This window comes from Hemitrygon akajei, chromosome 9 (assembly GCF_048418815.1).
Source record: "Hemitrygon akajei chromosome 9, sHemAka1.3, whole genome shotgun sequence".
NCBI lineage: Eukaryota > Metazoa > Chordata > Chondrichthyes > Myliobatiformes > Dasyatidae > Hemitrygon > Hemitrygon akajei.
Window position 1 is genome coordinate 20841652 of NC_133132.1, and position 18985 is coordinate 20860636.

General features: G+C 49.8%; 1 protein-coding gene across 3 annotated transcripts in view; it reads left to right on the forward strand.

Moving 5' to 3' along the window:
- upb1 (ureidopropionase, beta) overlaps positions 1-18985 on the forward strand; it is a 260500-nt gene that overhangs the window by 192848 nt on the left and 48667 nt on the right. For 2 of the 3 annotated variants that reach the window (XM_073055580.1, XM_073055582.1), the window contains one exon: positions 18157-18318. The exons of the other annotated variant lie outside the window; for it this stretch is intronic. In XM_073055580.1, the coding sequence (XP_072911681.1) occupies positions 18157-18318 (162 nt within the window). The remainder of the gene's footprint in view (positions 1-18156; positions 18319-18985) is intronic. 3 annotated transcript variants of the gene reach the window in all.

Consider the following 18985-nt stretch of genomic DNA (forward strand, 5'->3'; position numbering starts at 1 on the left):
CGCCAGGAGTCCGATTGGGAGGAGAAGGGGTTTATTACTGAGAACACGAGGTGTCCGATTGGGAGGAGAATGGGTTTATTACTGTAGAACCCCAGGAGTCCGATTGGGAGGAGAATGTGTTTATTACTGTAGAACGCCAGGAGTCCGATTGGGAGGAGAAGGGATTTATTACTGAGAACGCCAGGAGTCCGATTGGGAGGAGAAGGGGTTTATTACTGAGAACACGAGGTGTCCGATTGGGAGGAGAATGGGTTTATTACTGTAGAACGCCAGGAGTCCGATTGGGAGGAGAAGGAGTTTATTACTGAGAACCCCAGGAGTCCGATTGGGAGGAGAATGGGTTTATTACTGAGAACGCCAGGAGTCCTATTGGGAGGAGAAGGGGTTTATTACTGTAGAACGCCAGGAGTCCGATTGGGAGGAGAATGGGTTTATTACTGAGAACACCAGGTGTCCGATTGGGAGCAGAATGGGTTTATTACTGAGAACACCAAGAGTCCGAGTGGGAGGAGAATGGGTTTATTACTGAGAACACCAGGAGTCCGATTGGGAGGAGAATGTGTTTATTACTGAGAACACCAGGAGTCCGATTGGGAGGAGAATGGGTTTATTACTGAGAACGCCAGGAGTCCGATTGGGAGGAGAATGGGTTTATTACTGAGAACGCCAGGAGTCCGATTGGGAGGAGAATGGGTTTATTACTGAGAACGCCAGGAGTCCGATTGGGAGGAGAATGGGTTTATTACTGTAGAACCCCAGGAGTCCGATTGGGAGGAGAATGGGCTTATTACTGAGAACACCAGGAGTCCGATTGGGAGGAGAATGGGTTTATTACTGTAGAACCCCAGGAGTCCGATTGGGAGGAGAAGGGGTTTATTACTGTAGAACGCCAGGAGTCTGATTGGGAGGAGAATGGTTTTATTACTGAGAACACCAGGAGTCCGATTGGGAGGAGAAGGGATTTATTACTGAGAACGCCAGGAGTCCGATTGGGAGGAGAATGTGTTTATTACTGTAGAACGCCAGGAGTCCGATTGGGAGGAGAATGGGTTTATTACTGTAGAACGCCAGGAGTCCGATTGGGAGGAGAATGGGTTTATTACTGTAGAACGCCAGGAGTCCGATTGGGAGGAGAAGGGGTTTATTACTGTAGAACGCCAGGAGTCCGATTGGGAGGAGAATGGGTTTATTACTGAGAACGCCAGGAGTCCGATTGGGAGGAGAAGGGGTTTATTACTGTAGAACGCCAGGAGTCCGATTGGGAGGAGAATGGGTTTATTACTGTAGAACGCCAGGAGTCCGATTGGGAGGAGAAGGGGTTTATTACTGTAGAACGCCAGGAGTCCGATTGGGAGGAGAATGGGTTTATTACTGAGAACACCAGGTGTCCGATTGGGAGGAGAATGGGTTTATTACTGAGAACACCAAGAGTCCGAGTGGGAGGAGAATGGGTTTATTACTGAGAACACCAGGTGTCCGATTGGGAGGAGAATGGGTTTATTACTGAGAACACCAGGAGTCCGATTGGGAGGAGATGGGGTTTATTACTGAGAACACCAGGAGTCCGATTGGGAGGAGAATGGGTTTATTACTGAGAACGCCAGGAGTCCGATTCTGAGGAGAATGGGTTTATTACTGAGAACCCCAGGAGTCCGATTGGGAGGAGAAGGGGTTTATTACTGTAGAACGCCAGGAGTCCGATTGGGAGGAGAATGGGTTTATTACTGAGAACGCCAGGAGTCCGATTGGGAGGAGAAGGGGTTTATTACTGTAGAACGCCAGGAGTCCGATTGGGAGGAGAATGGGTTTATTACTGTAGAACGCCAGGAGTCCGATTGGGAGGAGAAGGGGTTTATTACTGTAGAACGCCAGGAGTCCGATTGGGAGGAGAATGGGTTTATTACTGAGAACACCAGGTGTCCGATTGGGAGGAGAATGGGTTTATTACTGAGAACACCAAGAGTCCGAGTGGGAGGAGAATGGGTTTATTACTGAGAACACCAGGTGTCCGATTGGGAGGAGAATGGGTTTATTACTGAGAACACCAGGAGTCCGATTGGGAGGAGATGGGGTTTATTACTGAGAACACCAGGAGTCCGATTGGGAGGAGAATGGGTTTATTACTGAGAACGCCAGGAGTCCGATTCTGAGGAGAATGGGTTTATTACTGAGAACCCCAGGAGTCCGATTGGGAGGAGAAGGGGTTTATTACTGTAGAACGCCAGGAGTCCGATTGGGAGGAGAATGGGTTTATTACTGAGAACGCCAGGAGTCTGATTGGGAGGAGAATGGGGTTATTACTGAGAACACCAGGAGTCCGATTGGGAGGAGAAGGGGTTTATTACTGTAGAACGCCAGGAGTCCGATTGGGAGGAGAAGGGGTTTATTACTGAGAACACCAGGAGTCCGATTGGGAGGAGAATGGGTTTATTACTGAGAACGCCAGGAGTCCGATTCTGAGGAGAATGGGTTTATTACTGAGAACCCCAGGAGTCCGATTGGGAGGAGAAGGGGTTTATTACTGTAGAACGCCAGGAGTCCGATTGGGAGGAGAATGGGTTTATTACTGAGAACCCCAGGAGTCCGATTGGGAGGAGAATGGGTTTATTGCTGAGAACCCCAGGAGACCAATTGGGAGGAGAATGGGTTTATTACTGAGAACACCAGGAGTCCGATTGGGAGGAGAATGGGTTTATTACTGAGAACACCAGGAATCCGATTGGGAGGAGAATGGGTTGATTACTGAGAACGCCAGGAGTCCGATTGGGAGGAGAATGGGTTTATTACTGAGAACGCCAGGAGTCCGATTGGGAGGAGAATGGGTTTATTACTGAGAACGCCAGGAGTCCGATTGGGAGGAGAATGGGGTTATTACTGAGAAACAGAGAGCACCTGCAGTAATAAATTCTCTGGGGGCATTGGGGTTTCTGGGCACAGAGTTCCAGGCTCTTTGCCTGTTCTTGGGCTGCTGGGCTGTTGTGTGTGTCTGCAGAGAGGAAGGTCACCTTGAGTACCTTGCTCATATTAATATTTTCATACTTGCAACAGGGGCATTAATTGTTCTATCGTATCCACCTCCACCGGCAGCCCATTCCACACACTCACCACCCTGTGTGTAATGATATTCTAGAGCATGGGGTTACAGGTAGTGGTGTGAGCACTGCTGATGCTGGTTGTTCTATCGTATCCACCGTCGGCGGCAGCCCATTCCACACACTCACCACCCTGTGTGTAATGATATTCTAGAGCATGGGGTTACAGGTAGTGGTGTGAGCACTGCTGATGCTGGTCATTCTATCGTATCCACCGTCGGCGGCAGCCCATTCCACACACTCACCACCCTGTGTGTAATGATATTCTAGAGCATGGGGTTACAGGTAGTGGTGTGAGCACTGCTGATGCTGGTCGTTCTATCGTATCCACCTCCACCGGCAGCCCATTTCACACACTCACCACTCTGTGTGTAATGATATTCTAGAGCATGGGGTTACAGGTAGTGGTGTGAGCACTGCTGATGCTGGTCGTTCTAACGTATCCACCGTTGCCGGCAGCCCATTCCACACACTCACCACTCTGTGTGTAATGATATTCTAGAGCATGGGGTTACAGGTAGTGGTGTGAGCACTGCTGATGCTGGTCGTTCTAACGTATCCACCGTTGCCGGCTGCCCATTCCACACACTCACCACCCTGTGTGTAATGATATTCTAGTGCATGGGGTTACAGGTAGTGGTGTGAGCACTGCTGATGCTGGTCGTTCTATCGTATCCACCTCCACCGGCAGCCCATTTCACACACTCACCACTCTGTGTGTAATGATATTCTAGAGCATGGGGTTACAGGTAGTGGTGTGAGCACTGTTGATGCTGGTCGTTCTATCGTATCCACCTCCACCGGCAGCCCATTTCACACACTCACCACCCTGTGTGTAATGATATTCTAGAGCATGGGGTTACAGGTAGTGGTGTGAGCACTGCTGATGCTGGTCGTTCTATCGTATCCACCTCCACCGGCAGCCCATTCCACACACTCACCACCCTGTGTGTAATGATATTCTAGAGCATGGGGTTACAGGTAGTTGGGTGAGCACTGCTGATGCTGGTCGTTCTATCGTATCCACCTCCACCGGCAGCCCATTCCACACACTCACCACCCTGTGTGTAATGATATTCTAGAGCATGGGGTTACAGGTAGTGGTGTGAGCACTGCTGATGCTGGTCGTTCTATCGTATCCACCTCCACCGGCAGCCCATTCCACACACTCACAACCCTGTGTGTAATGATATTCTAGAGCATGGGGTTACAGGTAGTGGTGTGAGCACTGCTGATGCTGGTCGTTCTATCGTATCCACCGTCGGCGGCAGCCCATTCCACACACTCACCACCCTGTGTGTAATGATATTCTAGAGCATGGGGTTACAGGTAGTGGTGTGAGCACTGCTGATGCTGGTCGTTCTATCGTATCCACCATCGGCGGCAGCCCATTCCACACACTCACCACCCTGTGTGTAATGATATTCTAGAGCATGGGGTTACAGGTAGTGGTGTGAGCACTGCTGATGCTGGTCGTTCTATCGTATCCACCTCCACCGGCATCCCATTTCACACACTCACCACCCTGTGTGTAATGATATTCTAGAGCATGGGGTTACAGGTAGTGGTGTGAGCACTGCTGATGCTGGTCGTTCTATCGTATCCACCTCCACCGGCAGCCCATTCCACACACTCACCACCCTGTGTGTAATGATATTCTAGAGCATGGGGTTACAGGTAGTGGGTGTGAGCACTGCTGATGCTGGTCGTTCTATCGTATCCACCGTCGGCGGCAGCCCATTCCACACACTCACCACCCTGTGTGTAATGATATTCTAGAGCATGGGGTTACAGGTAGTGGTGTGAGCACTGCTGATGCTGGTCGTTCTATCGTATCCACCTCCACCGGCAGCCCATTCCACACACTCACCACCCTGTGTGTAATGATATTCTAGAGCATGGGGTTACAGGTAGTGGTGTGAGCACTGCTGATGCTGGTCGTTCTATCGTATCCACCTCCACCGGCAGCCCATTTCACACACTCACCACCCTGTGTGTAATGATATTCTAGAGCATGGGGTTACAGGTAGTGGTGTGAGCACTGCTGATGCTGGTCGTTCTATCGTATCCACCTCCACCGGCAGCCCATTCCACACACTCACCACCCTGTGTGTAATGATATTCTAGAGCATGGGGTTACAGGTAGTGGTGTGAGCACTGCTGATGCTGGTCGTTCTATCGTATCCACCGTCGGCGGCAGCCCATTCCACACACTCACCACCCTGTGTGTAATGATATTCTAGAGCATGGGGTTACAGGTAGTGGTGTGAGCACTGCTGATGCTGGTCGTTCATGTGGCTGGAGGGATGCCACGTCTTTTCAGAGTCTGCCACTGAGCACACACCACACTGAATGGATTCTTTGGCGTGAAGATAGGGATTTTATCTTCACAAGCAGGTCACTTCAACCAGAGCTGTACAGGACAGATGCCTCTGTGAAGGGTGGATTGGCAAGCTGAGGTGTAGGCTTACCCCTGGAGTCGGGTCACTCACTACCTGTCACAGACCCAGTCTAACCACTCTGCCCCTCAGCTCTCAGCGAGCTGTGTCGGTCGTACTGCTATCAGACTACTCCACCCACAGTACACTCTGTGTCCTTGCTACTTCAGTTCTTCTCTCCAGTACTGTTCAACATTTGGTGTATTAATACGACCTAGTTAATTGTCTGTTGCTGGTGTTCAACTATCGCTCTTCTTTTTTTATCGTGGCCAGTTGAACAATTAGAGGATATGCAGTCATTTTGATGTCGTTGATGGAAATAATTGAGACAAATAATTTGCTTTTCGGAAAGAAGTTTTAATTAGTCACGCATCAATCTGAAGGTATTAGACCATTTCCTCAGACAAGGCCATCTGACTACTCAGCAAATTAATTTGAGTGTTTCTAATGGAAGTTATAAAGTGGAGCCTTAAGCAGAAGTCTCCTCGGAATAGCTGGTTTGTTGGCGCTGGCCATCATTATAGCAACTAATGACAACATGCCATCTTGTGCCAGAACTTTCCACACAGAATGGTTGGCTCCTCCTGTGCGAGATGTTAGATAGACAGTGAGTCAACCGCCTTAAGGTCAACTCATTATCACCTCTAACCTGTGACAGAGGGAACCATATTGTGAAGCTGACACTTAATGTATCAGTTTTGAGATGCTGTAGTCCAGGGGAGATGGACTGTTGTCTAATCAACACACTGTTTTCTCTCCTGATATGGAGTGTGGCATCATGCTGGTCTTCCTGCTTGATGTGTGAAGCTAGACACTGAGGGCTGTAACTAGGTGTAAGGCTGTTGGCCACTGGTCTCATTCCACAGCAGAAACCATGAGTGGAGTGTGAATACTCCCTGGTACACTTGTAAATGTTCAGTTAGAATTTTCCATCTGCCTCTCAGTGTGAAGATTGCAAGTTAACCGGTCAGTGTTCATACTCAAGCACATGTGAAAATTGACAATCTCATAGCTCTCCCATGGGCCCTGTCTTACTGTTCCTTCATTGTTGCTGGTCTACGTCCTGGAACACCCTGTAAGTGTTCTTCCTGTAACCACGGGGGTTTCCTCTGGAGGGATCCAGCGGGTTGGTAGGTTACGAAGGTGAGTGCTAGAATCTGAGGGGAGTTGGATGGAGTGGGGGAGACAGGTTGCTGAAGAGATAACAAATTCATTGGTCATGATTTTTCAAGAATGTAGGGACCAATGACGTGGATAGGAAGAAGGAGGAGGTCCTGCAAAGAGACTTTAGGGAGTTAGGTGCAGAGTTGAAGGACAGGACCTCCAGGGTTGCAATCTCAGGATAGCTACCCATGCCACGTGCTAGTGAGGCTAGAATTAGGAAGATAATGCAGCTAAATACGTGGCTAAGGAGTTGGTGCAGGAAGGAGGGCTTCATGTTTCTGGACAATTGGGCCTTGTTCCAGGGAAGGTGGGACCTGTTCCGACGGGACAGGTTGCACCTGAACTGGAGGGGGACTAACATCCTTGTGGGAAGGTTTGCTAGTGCTGTTCCTGGGGGTTTAAACTAGATTTTCAGTGGGAGGGGAACCAGAGTGTTAGAGCAGATAGTGAGGTGGAGGAGGATAAAGGTCATGCGAGAGCTGCAAGTATAGTGCATGGAGTAAAGCCAGATCTAACATATAAAGAGGCTTTGAGGAAAGAGAAGCAGAATAAAGAGTGTAAAGGTAGTAAGGTAGAAGGGCTAAAGTGTGTGTACTTCAATGCAAGAAGCATCAGGAACAAAGGTGATGAACTGAGAGCTTGGATACATACATGGAATGATGATGTAGTGGCCATTACAGAGACTTGGCTGGCACCAGGGCAGGAATGGATTCTCAATATTCCTGGATTTCAGTGCTTTAGAAGGGATAGAGAGGGGGGAAAAGGGGAGGAGGGGTGGCATTACTGGTCAGGGATACTATTAACAGCTACAGAAAGGGTGGGCAATATAGCAGGATCCTCTTTTGAGTCAGTATGGGTGGAAGTCAGGAACAGGAAGGGAGCAGTAACTCTACTGGGGGTATTCTATAGGCCCCCTGGTAGCAGCAGAGATACCGAGGAGCAGATTGGGAGGCAGATTTTGTAAAGGTGCAAAAATAACAGGGTTGTTATCATGGGTGACTTTAACTTCCTTAATATTGATTGGCACCTGATCAGTTCCAATGGTTTAGACGGGGCAGAGTTTATTAAGTATGTCCAGGACGGATTCCTGTCACAGTATGTTGACAGGTCGACTAGGGGGAATGCCATACTAGATCTAGTATTAGGTAATGAACCGGGTCAGGTCACAGATCTGTCAGTGGGTGAGCATCGGGAGGACAGTGACCACCACTCCCTGGCCTTTAGCATTATCATGGAAAAGGATAGAATCAGAGAGGACAGGAAAATTTTGTAATTGGGAAGGGCAAATTATGAGGCTATAAGGCTAGAACTTGCGGGTGTGAATTGGGATGATGTTTTTGCAGGGAAATGTACTATGGACATGTGGTCGATGTTTAGGGATCTCTTGCAGGATGTTAGGGATAAATTTGTCCCAGTGAGGAAGATAAAGAATCGTAGGATGAAGGAACCATGGGTGACAAGTGAGGTGGAGAATCTAGTCAGGTGGAAGAAGGCAGCATACATGAGGTTTAGGAAGCAAGGATCAGATGAGTCTATTGAGGAATATAGGGTAGCAAGAAAGGAGCTTAAGAAGGGGCTGAGGAGAGCAAGAAGGGGGCATGAGAAGGCTTTAGCAAGTAGGGTAAAGGAAAACCCCAAAGCATTCTTCAATTATGTGAAGAACAAAAGGATGACAGGAGTGAATTTATGACCGATTAGAGATAAAAGTGGGAAGATGTGCCTGGAGGCTGTGGAAGTGAGCGAGGTCCTCAATGAATACTTCTCTTTGGTATTCACCAGTGAGAGGGAACTTAATGACAGTGAGGACAATATGAGTGAGGTTGATGTTCTGGAGCAAGTTGATATTAAGGGAGAGGAGGTGTTGGAATTGTGAAAATACATTAGGACGGATAAGTCCCCGGGGCCTGACGGAATATTCCCCAGGCTGCTCCACGAGGCGAGGTCATGGTCTGATCAGGGACAGTCAGCATGGCTTTGTGAAGGGCAGATCGTGTCTAACAAGCCTGATAGAGTTCTTTGAGGAGGTGACCAGGCATATAGATGAGGGTAGTGCAGTGGATGTGATCTACATGGATTTTAATAAGGCATTATTGTCAATATCACCAAGACCAAGGAGATGGTGGTGGACTTTAGGAGATCTAGGCCTCATATGGAGCCAGTGATCATTAATGGAGAATGTGTGGAGCAGGTTAAGACCTACAAGTATCTGGGAGTACAGTTAGACGAGAAGCTAGACTGGACTGCCAACACAGATGCCTTGTGCAGGAAGGCACAGAGTCGACTGTACTTCCTTAGAAGGTTGGCATCATTCAATGTCTGTAGTGAGATGCTGAAGATGTTCTAAAGGTCAGTTGTGGAGAGCGCCCTCTTCTTTGTGGTGGCGTGTTGGGGAGGAAGCATTAAGAAGAAGGACGTCTCACGTCTTAATAAGCTGGTAAGGAAGGCGGGCTCTGTCGTGGGCAAAGTGCTGGAGAGTTTAACATCGGTAGCTGAGCGAAGGGCGCTGAGTAGGCTACGGTCAATTATGGAAAACTCTGAACATCCTCTACATAGCACCATCCAGAGACAGAGAAGCAGTTTCAGCAACAGGTTACTATCGATGCAATGCTCCTCAGACAGGATGAAGAGGTCAATACTCCCCAATGCCATTAGGCTTTACAATTCAACCGTCAGGACTTAAGAACTTTTTAAAAGCTATTATTAATGCTTTCTGAGATAGTGATTTAGATGCATATCATATTTTTTACTGAGTTAAGTATTGTATGTAATTAGTTTTGCTACAACAAGTGTATGGGACATTGGAAAAAAAAAGTTGAATTTCCCCATGGGGATGAATAAAGTATCTATCTATCTATCTATCTATCTATTTGACAAGGTTCCACACGGTAGGCTTATTCAGAAAGTCAGAAGGCATGGGATCCAGGGAAGTTTGGTCAAGTGGATTCAGAATTGACTTGCCTGCAGAAAGTAGAGGGTCGTGGTGGAGGGAGTACATTTGGATTAGAGGGTTGTGACTAGTGGTGTCCCACAAGGATCGGTTATGGAACCTCTACTTTTCGTGATTTTTCTTAACGACCTGGATGTGGGGGTAGAAGGGTGGGTTGGCAAGTTTGCAGACGACACAAAGGTTGGTGGTGTTGTAGATAGTGTAGAGGATTGTCAGAGATTGCAGAGAGACATTGATAGGATGCAGAAGTGGGCTGAGAAGTGGCAGATGGAGTTCAAACCGGAGAAGTGTGAGGTGGTACACTTTGGAAGGACAAACTCCAAGGCAGAATACAAAGTAAATGGCAGGATACTTGGTAGCGTGGAGGAGCAGAGGGAGCTGGGGGTACATGTCCACAGATCCCTGAAAGTTGCCTCACAGGTAGATAGGGTAGTTAAGAAAGCTTATAGGGTGTTAGCTCTCATAAGTCGAGGGATAGAGTTTAAGAGTCATGGGATAATGATGCAGCTGTATAAAACTTTGGTCAGGCCACACTTGGAGTACTGTGTCCAGTTCTGGTCGCCTCACTATAGGAAGGATGAGCCACCACCTTTTCCTTACCACAATTTGAGGTTCGATCCATTCTTGGTTTCTCCATGTTTTGATGGCCAAGATATACATGGAAGACATTAAGCACATCTGGAACAAAGCCTTGTCACTTGGTTTCATTTTGTAAGAGATAATGACCTGCCACTGGTGTTCATCCTTTGCTGATTCGTGTTTGGTCCATGCTGCCACTTGGCTCGTGAGATGCCTTTCCAGAGATTGTACCTGGACCTCTTGTGTCTTACTTGGTCACCAGACTTGAATGCCTCTGATCTGGCCCTCAGCAGATTGCTGATCTCATGGTTCTTCCAGGGCTTCTGGTTGGGGAAGACTCTGAATGATTTTGTGGGGACACACTTGTCTACGACTGTTTTTATGTACAGTCATAATGTAAGTGAGTGGTTAATTGTGTTAACTCATTGAGCCGAAGGGCCTGTGTCTGTGTTGTATCTTGGTAAGATCAAGTCTGAGACGGGGTGTCTTGCAGCAAGTAACCCCCCTTTCTGCCTATGGGGCACAAGTAGGGTATATGGTGGAATACCCTCCACTTGCCAGGGTGAGAACTGCTGGAACAAGATCCAAAGCTCGAAGCCAGCCTGCCCTTCCCTCTGTCTCCCATACACGGTGCCCATCTACACTTGCACTGCAGTTACTTAGCCAGGCTACTCTGACCAGCTCAACCTCTGCCACCGAGGATGCAGGAGAATGTCATCATCTGCAGGCACAGAAAGCAGTTCCTTGCAAATAACTTGCTAAATCCTGGAACTGCCTGCACTGTGGGAGCACCCTTACCAGAAGGACTTGTTGGATTGAGGAGTAGAAGTGTTACTTTTCTTGTAGTTTAACTTTCCTAGGCTTGTTTGTAATTTTATACTTACCAATATACCTGTTGTGCATATGGGTGATTACAGACTGTCATGAGACAGGTTATTTTTACCCTGCTGATTATATGTTGTTGCAACAGTGATTTTTCCATTAAATATGTTAAAGTTGTATCTGTATTTTTCTAGAAACATAGGTGTCATGCCACTTGAGAATGGCTATTGATAGGTTAGTTATTATCACTGTAATGTTTGGTTATCTTTAGCCCGAGTATGAAGTGACCACACCACTCTTTCCTTTGTCTTTTCTTTGTTCTCTGAGCTCCTCTTTCTGTCTTCATGAAATGCTTAATAAAATCTCCCATCCACTGCCACCAAGCTCATAGTTCCCTTTCCTCGCACCTCCCGGTTCTACCTCCAACCCAAGATTTACAAACCCAACTGTCCAGGTAGACCCATTGTTTCTGCCTGCTCCTGCCCCACAGAAATTGTGTCTGTATATCTCAACTCTGTTTATCCTCCCTGGCTCAGTCCCTTCTTACCTACACATCCGGGACACTTCACACACACTTGATCTGTTCATTGACTTCAAATTCCCTGGCCCTGATCATCTCATTTTCACTGTGGGTGTCTAGTCCCTATACACTTCCATCCCCCATCAAGAGGGTTTCAAAGCTCTCTGCTCTTTCTGGACAACAGACCCAACCAGTTCCCCTCCACCACCACTCTCCTCTATCTGGCGGAACTGGTTCTCACCCTCACCAATTTCTCCTTCAGCTGCTCTCACTTCTTTCAAACCCAAGGTGTAGCACTTGGATGGGTCCCAGCTATGCCTGCCTTCTCCATCTCTGGAGACAGCTTATCTACTGATATCTTCAATAAGCCCACGGACTCTCACAGCTATCTGGTCTATTCCTCTTCCTTGTTACTTGAAAAAATGCCATTCTCTTTTCTCAGTTCCTCCATCTCTGCTGCACCTGCTCTTAGGATGAGGTTTTTCATCCTAACAATTGAGATGTCCTCCTCTTTCAGAGAAAGGGGCTTCCCTTCCTCCACTGTCAACACTGCCCTCATCTGCATCTCTTCCATTTCGTGCACGCCTGGCCTCACCCATCCTCCTGGACCCACCCCCCCCCCCCCACCAATCTGGGATGGGGTTCCTCTGGTCCTCACCTACCACCCCACAAGCCTCCGGATCCAGCAACTAATTCTCTGTAACTTCTGCCATCTCCCGTGGGATCCCACCACCAAGCACTTTCTGCTTTCCACAGGGATTGCTCCCTACATGATTCGCTTGTCCATTCATCCATCCCCATTGATCTCCCTCCTGGCATTTAACCTTGTAAGCAAAACAACTGCCTCACTACAGCCCCAAGCAGTCCTCCCGGGTGTGGAGACACTTCACCTGCGAGTCTGTATCCGGTACTCCCAGTGTCTCTATGAGACCCAACATAGATTGGAAGATGGCTTCGTTGAGCACCTTCACTCTGTCCACCATTAAAAGCGGACTTTCCCGGTGGCCACCCATTTCAATTCTACATCCCATTCCCATTCTGACATGTCTGCTCTACTGCCACGATGAGGCCACACTCAGGTTGGAGGAGCAACACCTCATGTTCCATCTGCGTAGCCTCCAACCTGATGACATGAACATCAATTTCTTGAACTTCCAGTAATTGTCTCCCCTCCTTTCCTTCGCCATTCTCCATTCTTGTTTCCCTCTCTCTTCTTTTTCCTTACCTGCCCATCACCTCCCCCTTCTCTTCCTTCTGTGGTCTTCTGTCCTCTCCTATCAGATTCCCCCTTCTCCAGCCCTGTATCTCTGTCATCTACAAACTCCCAAGCTCTTTACTTCACCCCCTCCCCCTCCCCTCCCTCTCCCTCTTTCACCAATTACCTACCACCTTGTACTTCTTCCTCCCATCCCTCCAACTTCTCCCCTTCCGTTCCATCCCAATGAAGGGTCTCAGCCTGAAACTCTTTTCCATAGATGCTGAGCTCCTCCAGCATTTTGTGTGTGTTGCTTTGGATTTCCAGCATCTGCAGATATTCTCATGTTCATGACTTTTATTTGCTGGTAATAAGTTTTATACCTCATTCTTGACTTCTGAAGATGTTTTGGCTCACAAAAGCAGCGGGATATAACAGACTGTGGTGGGCTGACTCCCCACTTTCTGAAGTATTGATGGATGGGTGAAGAATGTTTGTCTCCCACCTCCGCTCAGAGGTGAACGCACACACATGCAGGTTGCTTTTTCAGTAAATGAGGACTTTGTGTGATCACAGCTTGATCTCTTGGCTATAAAGGAGATTAGAAACTAACTCAAGTTAAATCTAAACTAGCTGCTGCAGTTGTGTGGGTGCAGGTGAAATTGGGTTTATTTTTATTGCTGTGCTAATTGCACATTTTGTCCACAATGCACTCTTAAGTCGGTGGGTATTGATTTTCCAGCTCAGTTACAGTACAAATCCTTTTACCTGTAGCAGTTCAAAGACATAAATCCATGGTTAAATACAAACAGAAAATGTTGAAATAGGCAATTAACTGTTGAGTTTCCAGACATGGAAAAGGCAGTTGACTGTTTTTAATAGATAGTCCACGTTTTATCTTTCCGTTTCATATTTTGGGATCTGGGATCATAATTTATATTTTTGTCGGTTTTTCTCTCAGCATGACAGAAAACAATCCAAATTTGCAGAACCTCGCTAGAGCAAATACTCACCATTGCAGGCAACGTCCTGGTGAACCACTTTCTGCCTGTTCTCTAAAGATTCCACATCCTGCTTTTAACAGGGTGACCAGAACTGCACACAACACTCCAAATGTGGCCTGATCAAATTTTTATGGACTTTATTTTTATCTAGTTTGATATAACACGGTAACAGGGCCTACTGACCCAACGAGCCTGCACTGCCCGGTTACACCAATGTGACCAATTAAGCTACTAGCCTCTATAATGCTTTGGGACTGTGGGAGGAAACTGGAGCACCCAGAGGAAACCCACACAGTCACAGAGAGAACATACCAACTCCTTGCAGACAAAGGTCACTGACACCATAATCACTATGCTACTATGTTTTTACAGCAGCAACATCTTCCCAACTATTATGCTCAGTGGCCTGACTAAAGAAGGCAAGTATGTTATATGCCTTCTTTGTCACCTTCTCCACTTGTGTTGTCTCTTCTGTGGAGCTGTGGGCTTACACCCCAAGATCCCTCAGTATATCATTGCTTTAAAGGGTCCTGCCATTTACCATGTATGCTCCTGTCATATTTGACCTCCCAGAGTGCCCACACCTAACATTAGTGTGGATTAATCTCCATCTGCAATTTATCTGCCCACTTTGCCAGCTGGATGGGATGGTATGGAGGGCTATAGCCCATTACAGGTTGACGTGACTAGGCAGAATAACAGTTTAGCATGGACTAGATAGGCTGTGCTGCAGTTCTCTATGACTCTATATCATAGGCAGACAAAACTCAGATTTCAGGGGTGAGAGCTGAGGATCTGGACCGGGGGGGTGTGGTGAGGATCTGGACCGGGGAAGGTGTGGTGTGGATCCGGACCGGGGGAGGTGCTGAGGATCCGGACCGGGGGAGGTGGTGTGGATCCGGACCGGGGGAGGTGGTGAGGATCCGGACCGGGGGGGGAGGTGGTGAGGATCCGGACGGGGGGGGGTAGTGAGGATCCGGACCGGGGGAGGTGGTGAGGATCCGGACGGGGGGGGGTGGTGAGGATCCGGACCGGGGGAGGTGGTGAGGATCCGGACCGGGGGAGGTGGTGAGGATCCGGACAGGGGGGGTGGTGAGGATCCGGACCGGGGGAGGTGGTGAGGATCCGGATGGGGGGGGTGAGGATCCGGACCGGGGGGGGTGTGCTGAGGATCCGGACCGGGGGAGGTGGTGAGGATCCGGACGGGGGGGATGGTGAGGATCCGGACCGGGGGAGGTGGTGAGGATCCGGATGGGGGGGGTGAGGATCCGGACCGGGGGGGGTGGTGGAAGCAGTCACTGACAGGTGTGGAAGGTTATGGGCCAAGTGCTAGAAGACAGATGGGCTGAGTGGTCTGACTTCACATTCTGTGATGCTATGCTTGTCTGGTTGTACAAGGGCAACCAGAGGTAGGCATAAATGTCCATAACCCTAGAATCATGTTTTTTTTGTGATGTATTCTGCAATTCAGTCTGACAGGGTTGGTGGAGTGGGGTGTGGGTGGGTGTCACGAGCAAAGCTGCATCTGGACAGGAATGTTACACCTGCTGGGAACTTCAGGGTAAGGAGACAGGAAGTGGAAGACAGTGAGATCAGTGCAAGGTTCATCGTCTTTTCAATGACTTCCCGTTTCCAAATATCGAAATGTTTTGACCCAGTGGGGGCTGTTAAGTTGTTTGTTAGGAAGTTGGTTTACAGTAGTTGTGGTCCATCTTGCACCTGCTCTCCAGTTCCGTCCCTGCATGATGCTTGAACAGTTACTTTGAGTTTTCTTTGCCAGCTGAATTCAGATTCTGCCACTTCAGCAGGAAACGCGGGTGACAGTGGGTTTGTAGTAATGGAATCATGAGAAAAGAGCACTGACTTTTAATTGCCTAGAAAGTTAAGCTTACACGGACAGTTTGATCTTCCAAACTAAGCTGTGAAACGTGCGTTTGATAAACCTGCTCCTCAGGTCCAGGGTTCCAGCCCAGTCTCCAGAGCCTGCAGTCACACTGGGTTCCAGCCCGGTCTCCGGAGAGCCTGCAGTCACACTGGGTTCCAGCCCGGTCTCCAGAGCCTGCAGTCACTCTGGGTTCCAGCCCGGTCTCCGGAGAGCCTGCAGTCACACTAGGTTCCAGCCCGGTCTCCGGAGCCTACAGTCACACTGGGTTCCAGCCCAGTCTCCGGAGCCTGCAGTCACACTGGGTTCCAGCCCGGTCTCCAGAGCCTGCAGTCACACTGGGTTCCAGCCCGGTCTCCGGAGCCTGCAGTCACACTGGGTTCCAGCCCGGTCTCCGGAGAGCCTGCAGTCACACTGGGTTCCAGCCCGGTCTCCGGAGAGCCTGCAGTCACACTGGGTTCCAGCCCAGTCCGGAGAGCCTGCAGTCACACTGGGTTCCAGCCCGGTCTCCGGAGCCTGCAGTCACACTGGGTTCCAGCCCGGTCTCCGGAGAGCCTGCAGTCACACTGGGTTCCAGCCCGGTCTCCGGAGCCTGCAGTCACACTGGGTTCCAGCCGGGTCTCCGGAGCCTGCAGTCACACTGGGTTCCAGCCCGGTCTCCGGAGCCTGCAGTCACACTGGGTTCCAGCCCGGTCTCCGGAGCCTGCAGTCACACTGGGTTCCAGCCGGGTCTCCGGAGCCTGCAGTCACACTGGGTTCCAGCCCGGTCTCCGGAGCCTGCAGTCACACTGGGTTCCAGCCCGGTCTCCGGAGCCTGCAGTCACACTGGGTTCCAGCCCGGTCTCCGGAGCCTGCAGTCACACTGGGTTCCAGCCCGGTCTCCGGAGAGCCTGCAGTCACACTGGGTTCCAGCCCGGTCTCCGGAGCCTGCAGTCACACTGGGTTCCAGCCCGGTCTCCGGAGCCTGCAGTCACACTGGGTTCCAGCCCGGTCTCCGGAGCCTGCAGTCACACTGGGTTCCAGCCCGGTCTCCGGAGCCTGCAGTCACACTGGGTTCCAGCTCGGTCTCCGGAGAGCCTGCAGTCACACTGGGTTCCAGCCCGGTCTCCGGAGCCTGCAGTCACACTGGGTTCCAGCCCGGTCTCCGGAGAGCCTGCAGTCACACTGGGTTCCAGCCCGGTCTCCGGAGAGCCTGCAGTCACACTGGGTTCCAGCCCGGTCTCCGGAGAGCCTGCAGTCACACTGGGTTCCAGCCCGGTCTCCGGAGAGCCTGCAGTCACACTGGGTTCCAGCCCGGTCTCCAGAGCCTGCAGTCACACTGGGTTCCAGCCCGGTCTCCGGAGAGCCTGCAGTCACTCTGGGTTCCAGCCCGGAGCCTGCAGTCACACTGGGTTCCAGCCCAGTCTCCGGAGCCTGCAGTCACACTGGGTTCCAGCCCGGTCTCCGGAGAGCCTGCAGTCACACTGGGTTCCAGCCCGGACTCCGGAGCCTGCAGTCACACTGGGTTCCAGCCCAGATCATATTTCTGAGCCCTGAGGGGCCTGACACCTTGGAAGTTCGGTGAATGGCTTTAACTTGGAAGGCTATTCGGATGGCCTGGGGCACGTGCAGCCTGTTTCAGCACCGTTTCAGACCGGGTTGGTGCTGAGCTCAGACTGAGAGCTGCCTGTGGTGGGTGGTCACAGTCTACTTGTAGCCCCCACTGGGGCAGAGTGTCCTGTGATTCCCTGGTCCACAACATCATCTTGTTACCTTGCAGAATGTCCTCTGCTGTCTCTGCCTATTACACAGCACCACCCCACCCCTGTTACCTGTGGCAGAGCTGATGGTGTCCTGCAGTGTCCACATTCCCACGTCAAATGTTAGGGTCAAAGGTGAAGTTCGAAGTACTTATTGTCGGAGTGTACACAACCTTGAGATTCATCTTCTTGCAGGCAGCCGCAAAGATACACAATAGAACCCATTAAAACACACACACACACATACCAAAGACTGTTCAATACATGAAATAAAGAACAAATTGTGTAAATAATAAAAAAGTAAACAAATATCACACAGAACATGAACTGCAAAGAGTCCACAGCCACAGAGCCAGTTCATTGCTGGGACGAGAGAAGCCACTGAGGCAAGTGCCAACGGTCGCAGGCCACAGCCGCAGAAGTGAGTAAACCTCACGGAGTAGCTTTGTCCTTCTCCCTCGGCTTGATGCCCTGATCAAATCACAGAAATAATCATCGATAAAGGCTGAATAGGCCAATGTTTCTGCTCTGCTCAGTTTACTGGTTTCCCTCTGAATATTTGTCAGTACTTAGGAGATTCAAGCCTTGAATAATACCTAGCATGTTAAAAACCAGAAATATCAACATCTATAGCAAAAGAAACAGAATTAACTTTGCACTGGCCTTTCGTAAACAACCCTGGTTCTCATCACATTCTTGATTTTCCTTCTATCTTTCTTTCCTGCCTTCTTCTCATCCCACAAACCCTCCCCACCCCCGCTTTCTTTCCTGCAGCTTGCAAGAAAATACAACCTGGTTGTGGTGTCCCCGATCCTGGAGCGAGATGAGCTTCACGGGGACACCTTGTGGAACACTGCAGTGGTGATTTCAAACTCCGGCAAGGTTCTCGGCAAGACTAGAAAAAACCACATTCCCAGGATTGGAGATTTTAACGAGGTAAGAGCGGTGAAATGTTAAACCCTTCACTGTGTGAGCATGATGATGGCAGGGGTATACAGCTGTGTCTGATGAATGCACTCCAGTCTCAATGGCAGCTGTGATTCTGTGGGGTACGATGTACTGCGTTAGGTTGGGAGCTTCGGCTTACAGTTGAGCAGATTGTTTGTGTTAATAGAGAGTTGCAGACATAACCACTGCCCCCGATTCCTGCAGCAGTTTGGAGATTGAAGGGAACCTCTGGGAATTATGCAACACTCTTCACATCCCCTAGAAATTTACTCAAGTATTCAGCTCCTTGGCCTTTACAATCATCTGTGTAGAATTTCCAGAGATTCAACATCTTTATTGGAGTCATCATCGCAGCGTGGCTTCGCCACCGAAGATTGAGGAAGGGGGCTGCCCACATCTGCTGCAGGCTCGCTGGTGACCGACAGGCCTGACCGCAAGGGTGGTCGTGGGCGTGTCCTTCAGCCTGCGCAGTGGTTACTTTAGGTGGAGTGCCGTGTGCGAGGTACTGGCCCCACCCTTTACACCCGGGGTCCACCTGCCACAGCCTGGCAAGCTGGGACGGTGACAGCGAGGTCCTCGGGTCGTAGGAGTTACGTCGGAGTGACCTTCTCCGAGGTGGATGGCCTGATGAGCCCCACCTGCCCGGGTTTGGGGT